Source organism: Acomys russatus, chromosome 22, assembly GCF_903995435.1.
Source record: "Acomys russatus chromosome 22, mAcoRus1.1, whole genome shotgun sequence".
NCBI lineage: Eukaryota > Metazoa > Chordata > Mammalia > Rodentia > Muridae > Acomys > Acomys russatus.
The window spans coordinates 32,706,374-32,728,747 of NC_067158.1; the positions used below are offsets into that span (position 1 = coordinate 32,706,374).

General features: G+C 36.3%; 1 protein-coding gene across 5 annotated transcripts in view; it reads right to left on the reverse strand.

Moving 5' to 3' along the window:
• Window positions 1–22,374, reverse strand: part of Rab28 (RAB28, member RAS oncogene family) — a 76,959-nt gene that overhangs the window by 42,549 nt on the left and 12,036 nt on the right. For all 5 annotated transcript variants that reach the window (XM_051165295.1, XM_051165296.1, XM_051165293.1 and 2 more), the window contains exon 4: window positions 13,255–13,384. In XM_051165295.1, coding sequence (XP_051021252.1) covers window positions 13,255–13,384 — 130 coding nt within the window. The remainder of the gene's footprint in view (window positions 1–13,254; window positions 13,385–22,374) is intronic.

Genomic DNA, 22,374 nt, shown 5'->3' on the forward strand with positions numbered 1-22,374 from the left:
ATGTTTACTAAATGGAGAATTTAATTAAAAAAGAAACACCTTCTGAGTTGCTGTATTTACACTGTAAGACTAGACATTAAAATTTTTACAAAATGAAACAAAATAATTTCAATTCTAACTTCAGAAACAATTTTAAGTAAAATGTATAAAATACAAATATAAGGACTGGAGAGATGGCTTAGCAGTTAAGAGCACTGTCTGCTCTTCCAGAGGTCCTGAGTCCAATTACCAGCAACCACATGGTGACTCACAACCATCTATAATGTAATGCCCTCTTCTGGTATACAGAAGCACTCATATATATAAATAAATAAACAAGTCCATATATATATATATATACACACATATACATATATATATATGCACACACACATATCAAATTTACACAGCGTAACTTTTACAATTTCCCCAAAGACAGTGAATTTGGCCACATTTACAAGGAATGCAGGGCCAACTGTAAAAATTCAGCAAGTACTTGCCAAACTCACTATTTTTACGATTGGTATTATTATTGTTGTTATTTATTATCATTAAGTACCTTTTTATATAAACAAACATTTGGACTTTTTTAAATTTAACAAGTGAATGACAGAGCTAGCCAAAATTCTCTGTAGAACTGAACATGCAGCATGGTGTTACAGTACTTGCCTAACACAACTGAGGCCCTGAGTTCAATTTCTAGTATCACAATAGAAGAAAACAGAGAGAACCAGCTCCATGTTTGCCAGAAAACCAGGTACACTGCCCATAAGGCTTCTTTCCTCTCTCTGCTCCTCCACAACTGATGTCCCAGTGTCATCCCTAGCTCTGCGACTGAGCACCAGCTGCAGCCTTCCTGTGGACCCCACAGTCCATCTCCTCCTGACCTCTTTTCCCCTACTCAGTCCCTTTATCCCAGACCCCAATTCCAACAGGCACGCCCTGCTAACCCATAGGACTCTCTCGCGAGAAAAACAGGTGGGCAGTTCCACTAAAATCAGGAACAAAGCAAGGTTGTCCACTTTCTTCATATCTATTCAATACAGGACTTGAAGTCTTAGCGAGAGCAGTAAGACAACTGAAGGAGATCAAGGGGATATAAATTGGAAAACAAGTTCAAGTATCACTATTCGCAGATGATATGATAATATAAATAAATAACCCTAAAAATCCCACCAGAGAACTCCTGATAAACACTTCCAGCAAAGTACCTGGATACAAAATTAACTCAAAAAAATCAGTAGCCCTCCTATAAGTGGTAAATGGACTGAGAGAGAATTCATGGAAAAAACACCTTTCACAGTAGCCTCAAATAACACAAAATTTCCAAGGGTTACTCTAACCAAGCAAGTAAAGACTTGTATCAGAAAATACTTCAAGTCTTTGAAGAAAGAAATTGAAGAAGGTACCAGAAGATGAAAAGATCTCCCAAGCTCATTGATTAGTGGGATTAACATAGTAAAAATGGCCATCCTACTAAAAACAATCTACAGATTCAATGCAATTCCCATCAAACTTCTAGTACAATTCTTTACAGACCTTCACAGGGCATTTCTGAACTTTGTATGGAAAAACAAAAGGCCCCATTAGCTAAAACAATTCTGAACAATAAAGGAACTGCTGAGGGTCTCATCATGGTATTGGCATAAAAACAGATATGCTGATCAATGGAATCAAACTGAAAATCAGACATAAATACACACACATATGAATACATAATTTTTTATAAAGAAGCCAGAAATATACAATGGAAAAAAGGGCATCCTCATGGTCAAGCTGGTGACTGTACAGAGAAGAATGCAAATAGACCCATACTTATCACCCTGCACACAACTCAACTCAACATAAAACTAAACACACACACACAACTGACAGAAGACAAAGTGGGGAATAGCTTGAATGTATTGATACAGGAGATGACTTTCTGAACACAACATCAATAGTGCTTCTGTAAGACAAAAGACACTGTTATTCAAACAAAATAACAATCTAGAGAATGAGAAAAGATTTTAGTCATCTCCATATCTGATAGAGGACTAATATCCAAAATATGTAAAGAACTCAAGAAACTAGATATCAGTGTGTGTGTGTGTGTGTGTGTGTGTGTGTGTGTGTGTGTGTTCCAATTTAGAAATTAAGTACGGATCTAAACAAAAAATTCTTAATAGAGGAAATTCAGATGGCTGAGAAACTCTTTTGTTGTTGTTATTGTTGTTGTTTTGGTTTCTTTTTTTTTTTTTTTTTTTTTTTTCTGAGACAGGGTTTCTCTGTGTACCCTTGGCTGTCCTGGACTCACCGTGTAGACCAGGCTGGCCTCGAACTCACAGAGATCCACCTGCCTCTGCTTCCCAAGTGCTGGGATTACAGGTGTGCACCACCACGCCCAGTCAGCTGAGAAACTCTTAAAGAAATGTTCAGCATCCTTACCCATTAGAGAAACGTAAAGCAAAACTGCTTTCAGTGTCCATATTACACCTGTTAAAATGGCTAAGTATAAACAGAAGTAACAGCTCATTCTGGTAAGCATGTAGAGCAAGGGGAACACTCTTGCAAACTTGTACATCTAATATTGAAATCAATATAATGATTCCCCAGAAAGTTGGGAATGGACCTAGCTCAATATCCAGCTATAACACTCTTGGGCATGTACCCAAAGGATGCTCTATGCTACCACAAGAACACATACTCAACATGTAAGTTGTTGCTTTATTCATACTAGCCAGCAATTGGAAACCTAGATGCCCCTCAGAAGAAGACTGGATAAAGAAAATAAAGTAAATTTAAATAATGGAATATTACTCGGCTCCTTTTTTAATGGCATCATGAAATTTGCAGGCAAATGGATGGAACTAGAAAAAAAAAAAAAAAAACCCACCCTGAGGTAAACCAGACCCAGAAAGAAAGATAAAGTTGATACGTATTTGCTTTTAAGTGCATATAAGTAAATGATAATTAAGTTAAAGATAATCAAGCTACAATCTGTAGACCCAGAGAGGTTAAGTAAAGAGATGGCATCTATGGAACTGCATGAATCTCCTTGGGAGGGGGAAACAGAACAGATTTCATTGCTGACTTGGGGTGAGTGGGGACAGGATAGGGGGCAGAGACAGGTGGCAGAGAGACGGGTGAAAAAAAAAAAGAAAATGGAAGGAAAAAAATCATCTCTGCAAAAAGGTGCTTACTTGCCTACAACACCTAGTTAGAATGAAAGTTTCCTAAACCTTCAGGACAATAAGCATGTTAAATTACACAATCCTACAGCTACACATGATTTGAGGCATCGTATCAATGATGCTTTGATCTCTTCCCTCTTTTAATTCTTTTAGGGTTACTGATATCGATGAAGGTCTTGCCTGCATGTACACCAAGTACATTCCTGGTGTCCATGGTGTTCAGAGGATGCTGTCAGAGTGCCGGAACTGCATTTACAGATGATTATGAGTTGCTAGGTGTTTTAAGAATTTGGGGAAATGAAGAGATATCAGCAAAGAATCGAAAAATGGTCAGTGAAGGAAGGACAATCAGAATAAGGTATTGTATAAGTCAAATACAAGATTTCTCAAGATTACACAGCAAGGTAAAAATCACAGCACTAAGTTAAAAAGAAAATTTTTGGTCCTCAGTTTCTTTAAATTAGACTTGTTCTACATTTACTACAAATATAAACTATAATAAACTATTAAGGGAGCCTAATTTTTATAAGTAAAATCTTCAAATCACCTTTCACAAAGAAAAGTGCCTTACAGCCGCTTTTAATATTTGTTTATTCTTCTCTTATACACTACATCCCAACCACGGTTTCTCCTCCCTCCACTTCTTCCAGTCCCCCCTCTCCCCACCTCCCCTCTGCCCTCAGATCCATTCCTGCTCTGTTTTTCTTCAGAAAAGAGCAGGCACCTCGGAGATATCTACTGAACACAGTATACTAATCTAATATTTAATAATTTCTTCTAAAATTGAAAGTCAGTGGTAGACCACAAAACAAACAAAACAAACAAACAAAAGGAATAGGAGATGACTGTAGTTAAGAGCACTCGCTCCTCTTCCAGAGACCCTAGTTCAGTTCCCAATACTCACATTGGGCAGCTCACAACTGCCTGTAATTCCAGCCCTAGGGAATCCAAAGGGCTCTTGGGGATTCTATGAATATGCATAAAGGTAAACTACATTTTCAAATGATTACAGAACTCCCAAAAACAAAGCAAACAAAACTAAAGACACATTACTTCTTCAGCTAGGTAATTTGCTACACTGTCAAATTTTTTTGAGGCACATTATCTAAAATTCACTACAAAATAATAAAATGTGATCACTGAAGCAGGCATCAGGTAAAAACCATGTTCTGATTATGGCTATAAAACAGTTGTCATTTGATATTTTCACCCCCAAAAGCTCTCACTCCCGCACCAATTTTAAGGTATTACATACTAGATTTGGAAACAGAACTCATTCAAGTAAACCTGAAATGAGGGCAACAGTCCCTGAGGTGTGCATGTATGTAATGTTGGGCTGCTTCTCATCTCTACTCAAGATCTTTCTCCAACAGCTTCTATTAAGCAAATAACTGCAACTCTGCCTTAAAATGTATATGTTGATAGAAGAAAAAGCAATTGGAACAAATGCATCAGGCCCACCTAAAACGACAACTAGGTCTGGTGCTCTGGAATTGTAATGTCAAAAGGAGGAGGAGGCAGAAGAGAAGGAAGAAGAGCAAGAAGACGGAGAGTATTAAATGAGGAAAGGAGCAGAGGCTTCAGTTTAGAATTATAAACAGAATAAACTTCTCAAATCTTCAAAACAGTTGTTCATGTTTTATAAATTACAGTTCTCTTAAATAAATGTCTTTGCTATAATACTGTAGCTGAAATATTTTATAGGAGTTGATATGAACTCTTCAGGGTGAAACTCAAATGTTAACTATTTCGTAGTCTCACCTATTTACTGTCCAAATAAAAGAATTTTTAGTGTCTCAAAGGATTTCTATAAGTAAACATGTTTCTGTAAATTCTACTCAGTCATTTCTTACACTCTTAAAAAAAAGGGGGAGGGGGCTTTTAAAAGCCTTGTGATAATTTTATTGAGAACATCAACACAATTCTCAGCTTCAAATGTTCTTATTTTTCTAATCCATGTCCACTGAGTACAGAGAACACAACTTATAGGGTATGTTAAAATGTAACCTTTCAACTTCCCAATGTAAAACAGCACTTCCTGGGCAGATAGTACTCCAGGAACAATCAATCACTGTTAGGGAGAATATACACTCAACATTGTTAAATAGCCCTGATGCACTCTTCTCTATGCCCTCATCTGTCATGAAGATTGTTTAAAAATCTGAGTTATTAGTCTTTATTTGGGAAAGGATCTGGTTAATATCTTTAAGAGCAGAAATCATTCATCCATCCACTCTATGCTGGCGCATGGTAATTCCTGCCCCCAATCCGTGTTCCTGATAACCACCCTACCACCACTAACCAAGAAGTCATAAATCAGAGACAGGGCAGCTCCCATGCAACCCCTGTTAACTCTATTTACAATCTGTCCACCTCAAAATGTGAGCTGGCTGGGGAAGACGCTAGCTGATGGATCAGATAGTAAGAAACATAACAGTTAACGAGAGAAAATGACAAAGATGCTATGTAATTATAACATGTGGACTAAGTTTTAAATCAATTTTTAAAAAGTTAACATTCCCACATTTTCATTTTATTTGTTATAGTCTTACCTAAATCACTAAAGAGAAATTAAAAATATATTTCAATACAAATAAAAATTAAAATCATAAAAATAAAGCCAAAATACAAGTTTCTAACATGAAAATTTCACGTTAGAAAACAGCAAACTTTCTGAAGTTTCTATATTTATGTAATCTAACAAATGGCATGAAATCTATATTTTGTTTCAAACATGGCCCCACAATACAACTTTGATCTGATTTCTACCAAACCTCCACTGTCAATATTCTGTAAGGTGGAAGCCAGTCGACCAACTAGCCTTTAGGCCATCTATATTGAAATAACTCATTTTCATGTTTTCGTGTTGTATACATTTATGAAGTTCACAAACAATTTTTTTAAGAAAGAATGAAAATAATTTTCCCTAACTAGCACATCCTGGGCCACAACACTTGTAGCTTTAATCGTCTTCATGAATAGGCTTTTTACCTATTATGCAAGTGATGATATTCTTAATTTTCACGAAGTTTAGTTTTAGTGTAGAAAATACACAACAAACAATGCCACATGATAATAAATATACAAAAATAACTGAACATAAGGACAACACAAAGGCCTCGGTAGTTCTTTGAGATTAGGTTGTCAAAGGTAGTGACTTTAAGATGACTTTTAGAATGAAATTAGAGTGACAAAATAGAGCTAACAGAGAGCAAAGACCAGAGAGAAAGCATGTCATGCAGAAGAGACTCTTAAGGTGCAAATGAACTTGGAATGGCTTATGAGAACAGAAGCAGGGAAAGGAGGTCAATGAGCCTTGAGCATAGGAAATATATTGATGATGAAATCTGCAAGGGAGGTAAGAGTCAAATCACCTAGACCTCGTAATCTTGGAGGAGACCTGATCTCACTCTTCAAATGGTGAGAAAGGACTAACGATTTTAAGTAGGAACAACTTATGATCTTTCCTATGGCAACTAACTGAGCACAGCAAGGAGGAGGAACACCAGTCAGGAGGCTATCTGTACGGCCAGACCCATCAAGGTGCTATAAGTGAACATAATAAATCAAATACTCCTAAGCTCTGCAACATGGCCTCTTCAAGTAAGAGTTCCCCAAAGCTGGAAAAGCAAGACTTTCAAATCAGAAAAACAGGGATTAAACCAGGTGGATTTAGCTCCCTGTCTTTTATGCATATAATTGTTGCCAGATGTAAGATGGCCAAAGATCTTAACAGAATCACCAACCACTTCTTTAGCAGTACCTCTGGCTCAATCTTTGAGAAAATTAACAATGGTGAGCTAATATGACATAGCTATCATTTTAAAGTTTGTTTACTAAATAGCACTCCTCCCAGCACATAGTTAAAATTAAAAAAAAAAAAATCATTAAAAGGAAGGGAAAAAGAATAAAACAGTGGCAAAAGATTTCCTAAAAAACATTTTCCTCCTGTCAGTTTCATAGTATGTATTTTGAATCTAATGGACTTAATTTGTCATCATTCAGAAAGAACCTATGCTTACTACATCCTTTGAAAAAACTATTATGATTAACATTAAAATAAAAATTTAGTGTTTCCTATATATGAAACATTCACTGTTTTTCATACAGTATTTCATTTAGTTGTTAAACTTATCAGAAACTACTACTCTCATTTCTAGATGTAAAGAATTAAGACTTAAATATGTGAAGGCACACAGGTTAGTAAATGTAGAAGTTGTATTTGTAAGTAAAGTCACACTATTCTTAGATACTATCTAAGATTGTACAAAAAAAAAGTCACGAGCTAAAGTCTGACAGATTTTTAGAATACACTATAGGCTAAAACATAGTGTTTTAATTATTATATCTACTTAGTATTATATATTGAAGTAAATAAAGTCCTGTATACCAATCATTCTGACCATTTTCTTAAACCAAGTCTCTCTCTGTATATAGCTATTTCCTTAACTTACTTTACTTGAGTAAGTCTAAGAATATAACATAAAGAATAGCAAGTAGGTGGAATATACCCAGAAAATGCTCTACCACATAACAGGGACATATGCTCAACCATGTTCATAGCTGCTCTATACATAATAGCCAGAGCATGAAAACAGCCTAAGTGTCCCTCAGTAGAAGAATGGACTAAGAAACTGTGGTATATTTACACGATGGAATACTACTCAGCTATTAAAAATGAGGAATTCCCGAAATTTGTGGACAAATGGATTGATCTAGAAATTATCATAATGAGTGAGTTCACCCAGAAGCAAAAAGAGATAAATGGTATATATTCACTTATATCAAAACACCAGTCCAAGGGATACGTACCATGAAAATCTTTACTTACCAAGAAAGTGGGTCAGAGGAGAGGATATCCAATTGAGACTTTAGGCAAGAGTAGCATGGAAGAAAGAGAAAATAGTAGGACCCACATGGTCCTGGAAACCTACAAGAAGAACTTTATGACAGGCAGATCTGGATCCTGGGGTCCTCCTCAAACAATGGCACCAGCCAAGGAGAACATAGGCAGTAAGCTTCGAACCCCTACCAGGACCTAGCCGACAAACATGATATTCTCCACCGTTGAATGGAGAGTGAGATCTGACTCTCAAACGAACTTTTCTGACCATGTCCCCCGGATGGGGAGACCTGGTGGCACTCAGAGGAAGGATAGCTAGTTACCAAGAAGAGACTTGATATTCTGAGAGCATATATAGGGGGAGGAGGTCTCCCTCAGTCACAGACATAGGGGAGGGGAGAATGGGAGAAATGGGAGGGAGGGAAGAATGGGAGGAAACAGGGGAAGGGCTAACAATCGAGATGTAATATGAATAAATTAATAAAAAAAAAGAATAGCAAGTAGGTAATTAGTAACACAAAAGAGTTAATAAACACATAATCAAACATCAGAAAATTATCCTCTGTCATCAGTCCAAATCTCTAAGAGCTTCTTATTTTCAATAAAAAGTAAATCAGTCTACTAATGAAAAGCTCACAACTAACTTTAGCTAAGACTAAACTATTAACATTTCCACAGACTGTATTTCTTTACAATACATTTTCTCTTTAAGTTGTGAGAAATAGAACACAACAATGAGTTTATCTCAAGATCCAGCTATATTATTCTTGGGCATTCACCTAAAGATGCTTTATTCTACTATAGAGACACTTTCTCAACCATATTCATTGCTGATCTACTCGTAATAGTCAGAAATTAGAAATAACCTATATAACCATCAATGGATGAATGCATAAAAAACTGTGGTATATGAGAAGCACTTAAAGAAATGCTTAATGGGAGCTGGAGAGATGGCTCAGTGGTTAAAAGCACTGGCTGCTCTTCCAGAGGTCCTGAGTTCAATTCCCAGCAACCACATGGTGGCTCACAACCATCTATAATGACATCTGGTGTCCTCTTCTGGTATGCAGGTGTACATGCAGGCAGAACATTGTATACATAATAAATCTTTAAAAAGAACGAAAGAAAGAAAGAAAGAAAGAAAGAAAGAAAGAAAGAAAGAAAGAAAGAAAGAAATGCTTAATGTCCTTAGTCATACAAATCAAAACTACTCTGAAATTCCATCTTACACCTATCAGAATAGCTAAGATCAAAAACTCAAGTGATAGCACATGTTGGTGAGGATATGGAGAAAAGGGAACACTCCTCCAATGTTGGTGGGAGTGCAAATTTGTACAATCACTTTGAAAATCAATCTGGAGCTTTCTCAGAAAATTAGGAATAATGCTACTTCAGGACCCAGATATACCACTCCAGGGCATATACCTAAAAGATGCCCTACCATACAACAAGAACATTTGCTCAACTATGTTCATAGCAGCCTTATTCGTAATAGCCAGAATCCCAGATATCTAGGAAACAACCTAGATCTCTCTCAACCAAAGAATGGATAAAGAAACTGTACTACTCAGCTATTAAAAACAAGGAAATTATGAAATTTTCAGGCAAATACATGGAACTAGAAATGATCATCTGGAGTGAGGTAACCCAGAGCCATAAAGATACACATGGTGTGTTCTCATTTAGGGTGGATTTTAGCCATATAGTACAGGATAAATATACGACAATGCACAGACCCAAAGAAGGTAAGTAACAAGGAGGACCCAAGGGAGGATGTTTAAAACTCACTCAGAAGGGGAAATAGAATAGACAGAGGTAGTGGTTGAAGAGAGGAAACAAAGTAGGAGAAGGAGTGTAGAGAGGAATGAGGGAGGAGATCAGACCCGGGAAGAGTGGGAGCGGAAAGGCATAATGCCTGCAGAGAAAACAGAAATTGGCCAGGGGCATCTCAGTGACAAACTAGAGACCTAAGTCAGGACATGCTACTAGGAGCATATGAAGGGACCCTAGTTGAGACTCCTAGTAGCAGAGGCCATGGAGACTGAAAAGGACACCCTCTCACTAGATGAGACTCCTAGTAGAGGGAGAACACCAACCCACCCACAAAAACGTTGTCCCCAAATTTACCCTGCCTGCAAGATGTACAGGGATAAAGATACCGCAGATAGAGCAGAGATTGAGGGAATGTCCAACCAATGTGTGGCCCAACCCAAGACTCACCCCATGGAAGAGAGCCAACCCCTGACACTATTAACAATACTCTACTACGCTTGCAGACAGGAGCTTAGCAGAGTTGTCATCTGAGAGGTTACACCCAAAAGTGATTAACAGAAGCTGAGACTCACAGCTAAACAATGTGCAGAGAGTAAAAGACTGCGGAACACCAGCCCTAAACAGGATGTGTCCAGAAATACCTGTCCTCCAGGCTTAGTGAAGCCAGCAGAAGAGAGGCAGAAAGAATGTAAGGGCCAGAGAGGAAAGAAGACACCAAGAAAACAAGACCTTCTATACAGTACAACCAATATGTGAACATGACTGTGACAGCATGGACAGGACCTGCAAGGATTTACACCAGCAGTAGATAGCCAAGACAAAATGAAGTCAATAACCTTATAGTCCTTTGTGTGTGTGTTATAGCTTCTGATTTTGTGCTTTTATGGAATTCCTGTGTGTGCTAAGTGTGTGTCTTTTTTAGTTCACCATTCTTCCTTAGATGCCTGTTTGGTTTCTAAGAAGAGACAGAAGGGGTATGGATCTGGATGGGGAAGAACTAGGAGGGGTTAGAGGATAAACAGTAATCAGAATATACTGTATGAAGAAAAACCTATTTTCAATAATAGAAAAAAGTAAATAAAAATAAAGAAAGTAAAAACACATTTCATCCTAATGTTGTCATGTTTAAACAACAGTGAAACCATCCAGTTTCCACACTGAATCCATTATGTTTCTCTTGATTTGGCAATATGTGGCCTTTTGTGAATTTTGCTACTTTTTAATAAAATTGTATTCCCCAAAAGAAAATAAACACACACTATTATATTAATTAATGTAACACCTATTTAGAAAGACGAATTGTAAAATATTCAAGAGACTCAGAGTTAAAGACCTAATAGGCTTAAATGTGGAATAATCCCTCACTATATAATCACATAAAATTGGGCCAATGAAAGATTATGCAGTAGATAATAGCCAGGAAACATTCATCCGTAACTTATTTGTTTCACATATGAAACAGACTTTCTGACTATAAGTCATTTTATAATGACTTATTACAGATACATTTATAATATATTATAAATACATTAAAGAAGGCTTATTACTAAGTCAAAGATAAAAAGCGTGAGTTTTTATAATAGTAAACCCAAATATAACAATCTATTAATTTTAAATAAGGTTTTTTTTTTTAACATATGGGCATACCACCAGCAGCCTAGACCAGTGCTTCATCTAGTCTAGTATTCTGTTGTTGACATTAACCAATGGTGGATGTGTCACAGGATAATCTAAGCACATAGCACACTGTATATAATTACACACTACTATGCCATTATCTCAGATAATGGTTATATCCTGAAAGAAACAAAAACAAATCCCAATTCCCCTCTCTCCTCTACAGCTTCCCATACGGTGATGGGAAACCTCCAACAAAAGTCTATGTAGAGTATAAGTGAAGCTCTGGTAACATGACAACTGACCAAGAAATTATCATCTAAAATGAAAAGCTGCACATAGAAATAGAACCCAAAGAGACCAAAACCTATTATTTGGAAGGGAGATTTCAATGAACTACAAATTATGATTCACTCCAAAAGAATTACTTATGAAACAGTTGTGTAATTTTTAGTTAAAACTAAGGACAAAACACTACAATTTCTACCAAAGGCTATGCCATTTTGTGACATGCAATACTTTTTTCTAGACAGCTGACAGTATAATTTTTACTCTGCACAGAAATGGCTTCACACCTGTTTTGTAATGATATTAAATTAGGGATTAGGATTATTAAATGCTCATCTCAGTATGTAAAACTACATAATGCAGAAATCTAGTTCTCCCTTTAGGAAATACTATTTCCTAAATCATTACAGAGAAAAATGCAAACTTAGAGAAGACAATTCTCTTGGTAATATAGATAGGCATTGATTTAGCAACGCTTGTACTCAGGAAACAGTTCCCAACTAAATCCTCCAGAGTATAATTTAAGCTCATTTTTTTCTTTCTCTGACCTCAAGTAGGTAAGAGAACAATGCCTCATGTATCTAAAATCTCTTATTAATGTCTTCTTTTCAAAATGAAACAAATAGTAGTTGAGTTCCAGGTTCAGTCTTATGATTTCTACATGCTATATGTCATAATTAAAGAAACAGATCTCAAAAAGTTACTTATTCATACTTTTTACCAAGAACTGTACCTCTCCATAACACAATACACTTGACCCCCATGCCCCCCAAATTAACTGCATTTCAGAAATAAGCTTTAAAAATTGAGGAAAAGTTTATAAAAGATGTAAATGATTCAGAGTAGATGTCACTTATAGGGGAAAATTTTGTTAGATGGTTATTCACATTCAAAAGAATATTCTATTTAAACTAAAAGCCTTTTCCAGTATCAAATATATTTTAGAAACAAAATGATCAACAAGATAGGCAAATGCCTTTGTAAGGTCTTAGCTTTGACAACCATAATGAAGTATCAAAGACCAATAAACAGACCACATTATTTCTTATAGTTTCAGGGACTGGTAAGTCCAACATCAAGGTGCCAGCAGGCCAGCAGATATTGGTGAGAGTCCTCTTCCTGGTTTGATGACAACTTTCTTGCTGTCCCTTCAAATTACAGAGGAAAAGAATCCTCTCATGTTTGTTTCTTGCTTCTCTTTTTTTTTTTTTTTTTTTTTTTTTTTTTTTTTTTTTGGTTTTTCAAGAAAGGGTTTCTCTGTCACACAGAGCCCTGGCTGTCCTATACTCTCTCTATAGACCAGGCTGGCCTTGAACTCACAGAGATCCACTTACCTCTGCCTCCTGAGTGCTGGGGTTAAAGGCATGTGCCACCACGCCCAGCCTATGTTTCTTCGTATAAGGGCCTCTAATCGCATTCATGAGGCCCATATCAAGACCCAATGACTTGTTGAAAACTATACTCCCACTTACCACCATTTGGAAACTCAAGTCTCAATATGTCAGTGGTGGGAAGACACAAACATTCAGTGCACAGAAACAAATAAACTTTACTGCACATAAGTACGTAGTATCAACTTACTTTTATTGCCCACTAAAGCAACCAAGGGCTGAGTTTCCGACTCTTCACTCACTGTCTTGACCACAGAATACCAATCTTCTAAATTCTCAAAGCTCTGGTAATTTGTAATATCATATACCAAGAGGATTCCCTGTCACAAAGGAATGCAGAATATTTATAACACAATTTTAAATATTAATCAAATTCATCAGTGCTTCAGATATATCAGGTATACTGTAAAATGCAGTTATGTTTCTATATATAAATTGATTTCAACTTAAATGAGTTATAAGTAGAAACAATATTAAATAATCTCATTTACAATAAATCCTAAAACAAATGTGCAATGCAAGCTAAGGCATAATTTTATCAAAACTCTATTTTTCCAACAAGATACCTAAAAATTCTTAGCAGATTGAAGATAAAAAATTTCTATCACATCCTGTCTCAAAATATAAAAATAAAAATAAAAATAAAAATAAAAAGAATACTGAAAGAAAAAGTCAATCACAGTAAAGCTGCAAGAACTTCACAAAATCAAACATTTAAACTTTTCAATAAGTAACCATCTGCTGCATCTCCAATTTTAAATGTCTTCAAAAATGAAGATTTTATGACATCCCTTGATAGGCAATTTTGGTGTTTAACACAATGTTCTTCAAATGAATTGTGGATTTCCTCTTTTAGTCCTCTGTGCATTTAGAGAATGAGAGAGCATTCTTCTTATAATAACACCTCATACACTTAAAGACAGTTAAGTCACTCCTTACCAGTCTGCTTCCAGAGTAAATAAACTCAGTTCCTTAAAACTGCCTCAAAGGGCCTATTTTCTGTCCTTTTAATCATGGCTATTGAGTCTTCCCAGGACACACTACATAAGAGTTTTTTGACATCCTCTATAAAATGAGCAATGTAAAACTGGACATGAAACTGTAATAAGAGCCCAAGAAAAGCTAAATATAAGAAAAGGGTTGCTTCCTGTCCCTTACATATCATATTCCTTTTTAATTTATCCTATTATGTTGTGAAGGAAGAATGAGAACGTGTGTGTGTGTGTGTGTGTGTGTGTGTGTGTGTGTGTGTACACAAAAAAAATTAACAAAACTACATTCTTGATTCTCATCCAGTTTGTGGCAAACACTTAATACAAAGCTCTGCTTACAGGATAAGTCACTCATGGTATTCATGTCTACTTCTTATGTCATAAGAATGTAACTAATCTTGCATCTGCTATGTATCAAACACAGACCTAGATCTTTACACCAATATTCACCATGCCTAAAGATACTAGCAGTATCTCCAGTTTACTCAAAGAAGGTTATAATAACCAAGATGATCCAGATAGATAATTGATGGAACCAGACTTCAGCCAAGAACTAAATGACTAAATGCATTTGTCTGCAGACTTTATTATGCTGACTGCTAGGGATGTGAATGCTAAACTTCAAGAACGCTAAAGTTGAAGAAAATCTTCCAGGAAAGCCAGGCATATAAACAGGTCATACACAACAGAGTAGTCACAGTTGATAATGAGCTTGGAGTTCCACTGCAGCCTCTATCAATGTGACATTACTGAATACATACCCTACTAGGACACTACTACATAGCATTTCTACCCAACACATAAACTATAAACGTGAACAACCTTGGGAACCCAGAAATTAGGGCAATTAGTAAATAATTCATTTTGACCACACAGCATCTTTAACACTTTGGAGTTTCTATGGAAAATTTAACCATGAGTATATTTAACAACTGGCTCACAAAAACGGTCAAAAATTAAGTTGAGTTTCTAAACTAGAACAAACTAGCTGTTATTATGACCTTCCAATACTGAGCTTTTATTAAACCACACTGACTCTTAAATCAACTATTTCTTGTCTTCAAAAGTAGTTTTCTAGGGACTAGAGAGATGGTTCAAGGATTAAAAGCACTGACTACTCTTCCAGAGGACCTGGATTCAGTTCCCAGCACTCAAATGGCAGCTGGCATCAGTCTATAACTCCAGTTTCAGAGGTCCAACATTATCTTCTGGCCTCTGGGGGTACCACAAACATGTGACACACAGATAAAATATGCAAGCAAAATACCCATACTCATGACTGACTTAAAATCAGATTTCTGATTGTCTCAAGATCTTTTTCAGTTTCATTATTCTGAAATTTTAATGTCAGGTGTGGTGGCTCACAGCTATAATCCCCGAAATAAGGAAGCTAAGGCAGAAGGGCTATTCTGAGTTTGAGTCTAGCCTCTACTATACAGTAAACGCTATAACAGTCTAGGCTACAAAGCAAGACCCAGTGCAGAGCAAGACCCAGTCTCAATAACTTTTTTAAAAGAATACATAAGTTTTGCCAGGCATGGTGGCATACACTTATAATACCTGAGAGGCAGAGGGAAAAGGATCAAGAATTCAAAGCTAGCTTAAGTTACATAGTAAGTACAAGAGCAGCCTGGGCTAGATAAAAATTTATCTCAATAAAACAAAAATATGAATATTTCGTAAATTTTACACAACACCACTAGTCTGGATTATTTGGGTAACAACATCTATTTCTTTCTTCCAAGATTATTTTGATCACTGACCAAAACAGAGTTCTCTGAAATAACAAGTACAATGTCAATGTCTTGAAGAATATTGCTTCAAAGCTGACCTCTACAGACAGCTACCCCTCACTTTCCTGACTCTACCTCTGTCTGTAGTGGGTGACGGTATTTATCATTTGCTCAGTTACCCTTGGACTCCAGGCCTGCAAACACCAGCTACCTATCCTTGTGAACTCCCTTCAAAAATGTTTAACAAGCCTATATTACTAAGAGAATAAGAAAACATACCAAGCAGATCATGTGAAATTAGCAGTTTGCATAATCATACATAATTTTTTTATTCAATGTTAATCACATTCTCATGGTAACTTTGAGGTGTTCTGTATTGGTTAAATAAAGCTCAGACACGTGATAACTAATCCCTGAGATTTTGAAACCTTTTGATTAATACATGAAAATCTTATATTTTTGGTTGTAAGCCTAGCATTTAACAGCTGAGCCTCTCTCCAGCCTCATACATGAAAACCTTTATTCAAGGTAGAACAACTGCTGAGTAAGACAAAACATGCAAGTAGACCATGCATGCCACTGTGCACAGATGGCTAGCACAGTGGCACATGTCTTTACGCCTAGGATTCGGGATAAATAGGCATGCGGAATATCATCAAAGGCTCTAGTCCATGTGTACTCAATAAGCTTCTATTTAATGCAGTTATACTTTCACTTAAGAATTATGAGTGGTGCTTCAGTATCACAGCTGCCAAGCTGACTCACTGCAGAAGAGACAGTAACCGCCTGCCAGGCCTCCCTGAAATGCTTACATCTACCTCTTTATAGGAAAGTCGTCCAATCCCTACTCTAGACCAATGTGTCCCCAGACTTCTCAATCAAAAGATTCTTTTGAAGCTGTTTAGACTCATTAATAAGGATAAACTTCATTCACTAACCTAGCTATCCTCCAATCCAAATAACACAATTTAACATAAAAATACTATTTTGTCCTTTGTTCTTACCATCATAATTATTACTGGTTTTGACCATCAGTGTTATACTGAAATTTCTGAGAAAATTATATGAAAAAAAAAAAACAAAAACAAAAATAAAAAAGAAACTTTAGAAGTTTTGGGTTCTGACAAGTTTGGTCATCATCTCTGTCCTTACAACATAAAGATCAGATTTTTTAGGGGTTCATCAGAGATCTGAGATTGTAGGACAATCACCACCCTGAACCTTGGGGGAAAAAAAGTTAAATTAAGAGAATTACAGACAAGACCTATTTCCCTGGATCCCAAGATGCTAGAGAACCATCTACACAGTAATGCTGGCAACCTGCAAGAAACTGTGGACTGACTGGAGCATGAGGGAGTATCACCAACCCAGTCTTCAGATCACACCACACATGGATAGGATTTACCTCCGGGAACGTGGTGGGGGGGGGGGGGTCTATTCCTGGTTTTGACATGGAAGAAGTAACCATGTCAATACTCTCCAAAGCATTATATCCCTTGGGTGAAGGAAAATTTCCAACCTCCAACTCTTCCAGCCATCCTCACATTGAGCTGGAGCCCACTCAAAGGCTGACTTGTCTTTATTAGAATATAGAGCTGTATTTGTCCTCCATTCTTTAGCAGAGTGTCAGCAGCACTCCAGGATCAGAACAAGGGCAAGCACACACTTCTGCTGAGGAGAGCTCTTTGAGATATCTAAAAGGGGTGGGACAAAGTAGACAAGACACTAAAGGAACTGGTTTCTCTGGCACCTACAGGTGTAAGTGAAAGGTGGCAACACATCCAGAGCCAAAGCAACATAAAACTTCATACCAAGGCCCGTTTACCTGAATTCTTGTTATTCTCCAACTTTGTCCGTCATTCAATAGAAAATTATAAGGCATTTGCTGCAGGAACTCTTTCCCAGGGTGAGGAAATGTAAACAAACATCTACCCATCTTTGGTGCCTTCCACCAAAATCAAACTTAAGGAACTAATAAGTTTAGAGGATTTACTTACAGAGCATGGATGAGATATTATTTGTAGGAACATCGGTAGCCCTGAAACAGCTATAAGTCTCCCTGCAGCCTGAATGATGGCTTCCCCATAGCTGCACAGACAGAGTCCCCTTCAGTTACCGCCTACACACTACACATTCCAGTTATTTCCAAGACCAAGAGGCCATGTGCAGCCAGGCAGTGGTGGCGCATGCCTTTCATCCCAGCACTTGGGAGGCAGAGGGAGGCGGATCGCTGTGAGTTTGAAGCCAGCCTGGTCTACAAAGTTATCCAGGACAGCCAAGGCTACACGGAGAAACCTTGTCTGGAAAAAAAAAAAAAAAAGCCATGTGCAATTAGGACAGAATTGCATGCACTTGGCAGACAGGGGTGGGAGGGAGCTACTGGAATCTCAGTTCTAGAGCAAATAATCTTTTTCCCACCCCACTCTTTTATACGAGAACATCAACACATCAGCAGTCAAAAGCTCCTCTTAAGAGGCTCTCCCAAGGAATCATCACCACTCTGGTGAGGATGCTTTGTGTCTGCCGTTGAAGATACAATGTCTCAGCTCCCTGTCCTTGCAACTATGCCTGGCACCCACCGTCCTGCCACCCCACTGTGATGAACTCTTAACCCTCTGGAAGCATAAACCAAAAGAAACTCTTATATAAGCTGCATTGGTCATGATGGTTTATCACAGCAACAGAAAAGTAATTAACAACAGTGGTTTGGGTTGAATACATTTATTAGGAAAAAAGAAAGATCAATAATCTAAGTTTCTATGATAGGAAACTAAAATAAAGAAAATTGCATACTAAAGCAAGCAAAGGGGAGTAGAAATTAAAAATAGCACACAAATCAATAAAGTTGAAAAATGAAAAACAATATAGAAACTATTCTTTAAAAACACAATTACAAGGGAAAGACACAATGAAGAGAAGCAGAACGAGTAAAAACTCATCAGTGCTGACATCACTGATATCAAAAGGATTTATTATCAACTTCATGGCACAAATTTGGTAATATAGGTGAAACTGACCAAATGTCTGACATTCATTACCAAACCTTTCAACTCTCAGGGCCTCTACTACCACCCTCAGCACCTAGAAGCCTCTTGGGTAGTCGGCTCCACAAGCTGTCTCTCAGTCTTCAAGGGAAGCTGAGTCTCTTGCTACATCAATTAACCCAGGGCTCTTCTGATTCCCTCCAAAAACTATAACAAACAAATACAACTTTCTCAGACATGAAAAACATTTTAACTTCAACTCCAGTCCCAGACCAATCCTGGCAACTGTAGAATCTAATATCTTTGCAGTGCAGTGCCATCTAAAGCCATCAGCATTTCTCCTGTTCCAAACACCTTTTACCACCTATTTTCCATCATCTTTCTCCTTTCTTTATGTCCATGCCACCCTTCTGTTTCCCTCCCTAATTTAGCCTCCAGTTGCTCCTTTTCTTCCCAAACTTTTCAAATGACCTTTGGGATGCATATTTCAACTTTAAGAAATAGTCGTTTCAATTTTCCAGTGTCTCTGCTGTACCAGACCTTCCCTTGCAGTTTCAAGAAAATTGACCACTTCTCTTTGTAAAGGTCAAGACTCTTCTACATAAATACAAGGTTGCTTTATGGAGTAGTTGCTTTGCATCTGTTTCATGTATTTAATAAGCATTAGTCTTTACAACAACTACACAGCATTCTCACAGTAAATAGTTTGGAAGTAGCATACATTGGTGGCAATATTTCATGGCCTTAACAATTTTTCCTCATTTTTATTATAATTTTATTACAATTGGCAAATGATACCATAATTTTAATTAAATATTTCATCATCTTAATATTTTCCTAGTGACTACCTTTATTACAATTTTAAGAGTATAATAACCTTAGTCTTAATAACTATAAAATATTGAATATATCATAATCTCAAAAATAGTGACTCTCAAAATAGTGATTTTCTTTTTCTAACCTGCAAAAGAAATAATTTATTTCATTTTGTAGCTATACAGAGTAATTAAATCATAGATACTATGCAATGGCTATAACATAGTACACTTACAATCTAGAAAAATATTAGTACAAACAGAGTCAGCAGGTTGTATTTATGTATTTATGCATTTATAAGTACATAAGAATAATAATTAAAGAAAAAGAGAGCATGAATTTGAGAGAGAGCCAAAAGGAGGAATAGAAATTGGAGGGAGGAGGGCTGGAGAGATGGCTCAGTCATTAACGACTAGACTCACAATCAAAAATATAAGAAATTGGAGGGAGGAGAGAGAAAGCAGAAATAATATATTTAAATTTTAAAACTGCAAATAAAAAAATTATGAAGAATGCTAGTGCAAGAAGGCTATAAATATAGGTATATTTGGCAAATATCCAATAAAATAATCATAGAAAAAGATAGTAGAATGTTTCAAGAGTCAAGCTTTTAGATATACTCTTCCCTAGCTGTCATGCTGGCACCAAATCATCTTGTTGGTTGTTAACAGGCAGATTCGTCTGTGTGGGGCATTGATGCACAATACCAGTTGTGTTCTCCCTCACAAATGACTACACTTCATTGAGTTTATGCTCAGTGGAGCACTGTTTGCAAACCACTTAGAGTCCAGGATGGAAAGAGCTACAAAATGAAACGTCCAGTCCTTCTCTGAGGTTTGTTATTAGCCTCTGTTAGCCACAGGTTACAGGGCACTAAACACTATGTACTGTGTATTTGCTCCTAACCGCTAGGAAAAATAGCCTATAACATCTTACTGAAGACTTCTAGAAATTTTTAAGTTGATTTAAAATTCAGGCATTTTAACTGAGACTTATTTTAATTTTTAAAACTACTTCTTGTCAAAATATCTCAGTTCTTTTTGGAAGTCAATTCACTTGTTTTCAATCACTATTCAATGAACTTTTTGCTAAACTTTAATGTTACTAGGAGAAAAAGTGAAGAAAGTAAAATCATCAATTTTATCTAAAGCCTAGTAAACTTCCATCTTTCAAATAAATTTCTTCCTGCATACTGATGCTTTAAAAACATTCATATGTACACGAGAAAGAATGCTCTATTACTTAATGACCCAGACTTATATAAGATATAAGACTTCTACAGTACAGAAATGAGAACTACAGAAGATAATTCTATAAACAATGCAGAAGTCAGAAACATAAACCAGAGTGCTATTAGCATACTAAGCTGGCATCCTAAGACAGACTGACAAAACAGCATGAATGAAGAGTTTATGTCCTATTAAAATCTAACTCCCCAAATGTTGGTATCCTTGGCTGAGGTATGTTATTTACATATATTTCAACAAAATAATCTACTGATAAATGTACTTTTGTATATTCTACATATCTTTAGAGTTAAGGATTTCTGGAAAGCATAAAAAGTTATTACATCATCATTGACTTATGAAAATTTATTTCATCTCAGAATTCCAAATACTTTAGGATGAATTTTTCAGAAACACTGTATTACTGTATTAAGCTGTTATCTAGCATAGCAAAGTAGACGCTTGGTAACAAAATGGTGAATAAAAAGTAAACATGTAACATGAAGGTAGAGCCATACATAGCACATTCTAAGAAGGCACATAACACTTATTTTCTTTTAGGAAATGAAGTTCATTTAACCAAACCCAAGTGTTCTCTAAAAGTAAATATTAGAATTATGGATACCAGATGTAGTGATACATTCCTTTAAAGCCAGCACTTGGGAAGCAGGCAGATCTCTGAGTTTGAAGCCAGCTTGGTCTAAACAGTCAGTTCTAGGACAACCAGAACTACACAAAAAAAACGTTATCTCAGAAAAAGCAAACCCAAAAAAACAAAAAGTTAACCAAAAGCAAACAAACAAATACCTGACAAAAGTTCTATACAACTTCACATTTTACGCAAGTATGTAACAACATAAAATATACACTGACTTAAGGATGTGGATGCAAAATATTATAAATATAGTAAATTAGATACCTGAGAATGGTTAGCATATTTTATGACTTTCAAACAATACTTATTTTTATATTAAAGTAATACATCTTAAAATAATTTAAATGGTATATTTTACATGATTGAAAGTAAAGCAAAAATAACAAAATCCAATTCATGTGCAGTATATTGTGCAATTTTAAAGTAAAGGAAATAAGAATTAATCAACTTTTATATTATCTGTTCCATGATGTATAAAGTAATTCTATTTGTCTACCATAAACAAAGCTATTCTGGGCTGACAAGAAAGCACAACAGATAAGCCTACACAAAGGTGGAAGGCAAGAACAGATGCCACAAAGTTGTTCTCTGACCTCCACAGGTGCACTGTAGCATGTATGTGTGAGTACACATAAACACAATTAAAGTTAAAAAAGAAATTAAAGCTACTCTTTGTGACACATTGAGTCAATCATTGCTAGAATAGAGACCATCTAATTTTTTTCAAAAACAAAAACAAAAACAAAAACGAAAAACAAAAAAGGTACGTGATCTACAGATATATTTAATGGGATAAGAAGAAAAAGATGTCTTGCTTTCAAATCCAATTTAACCACTCTCATAAGTAAAACAAGGAGTGTGGCTCCCTGCGTCTCTCTGCCCAGCCACTTCTCTTCTGGTTAAT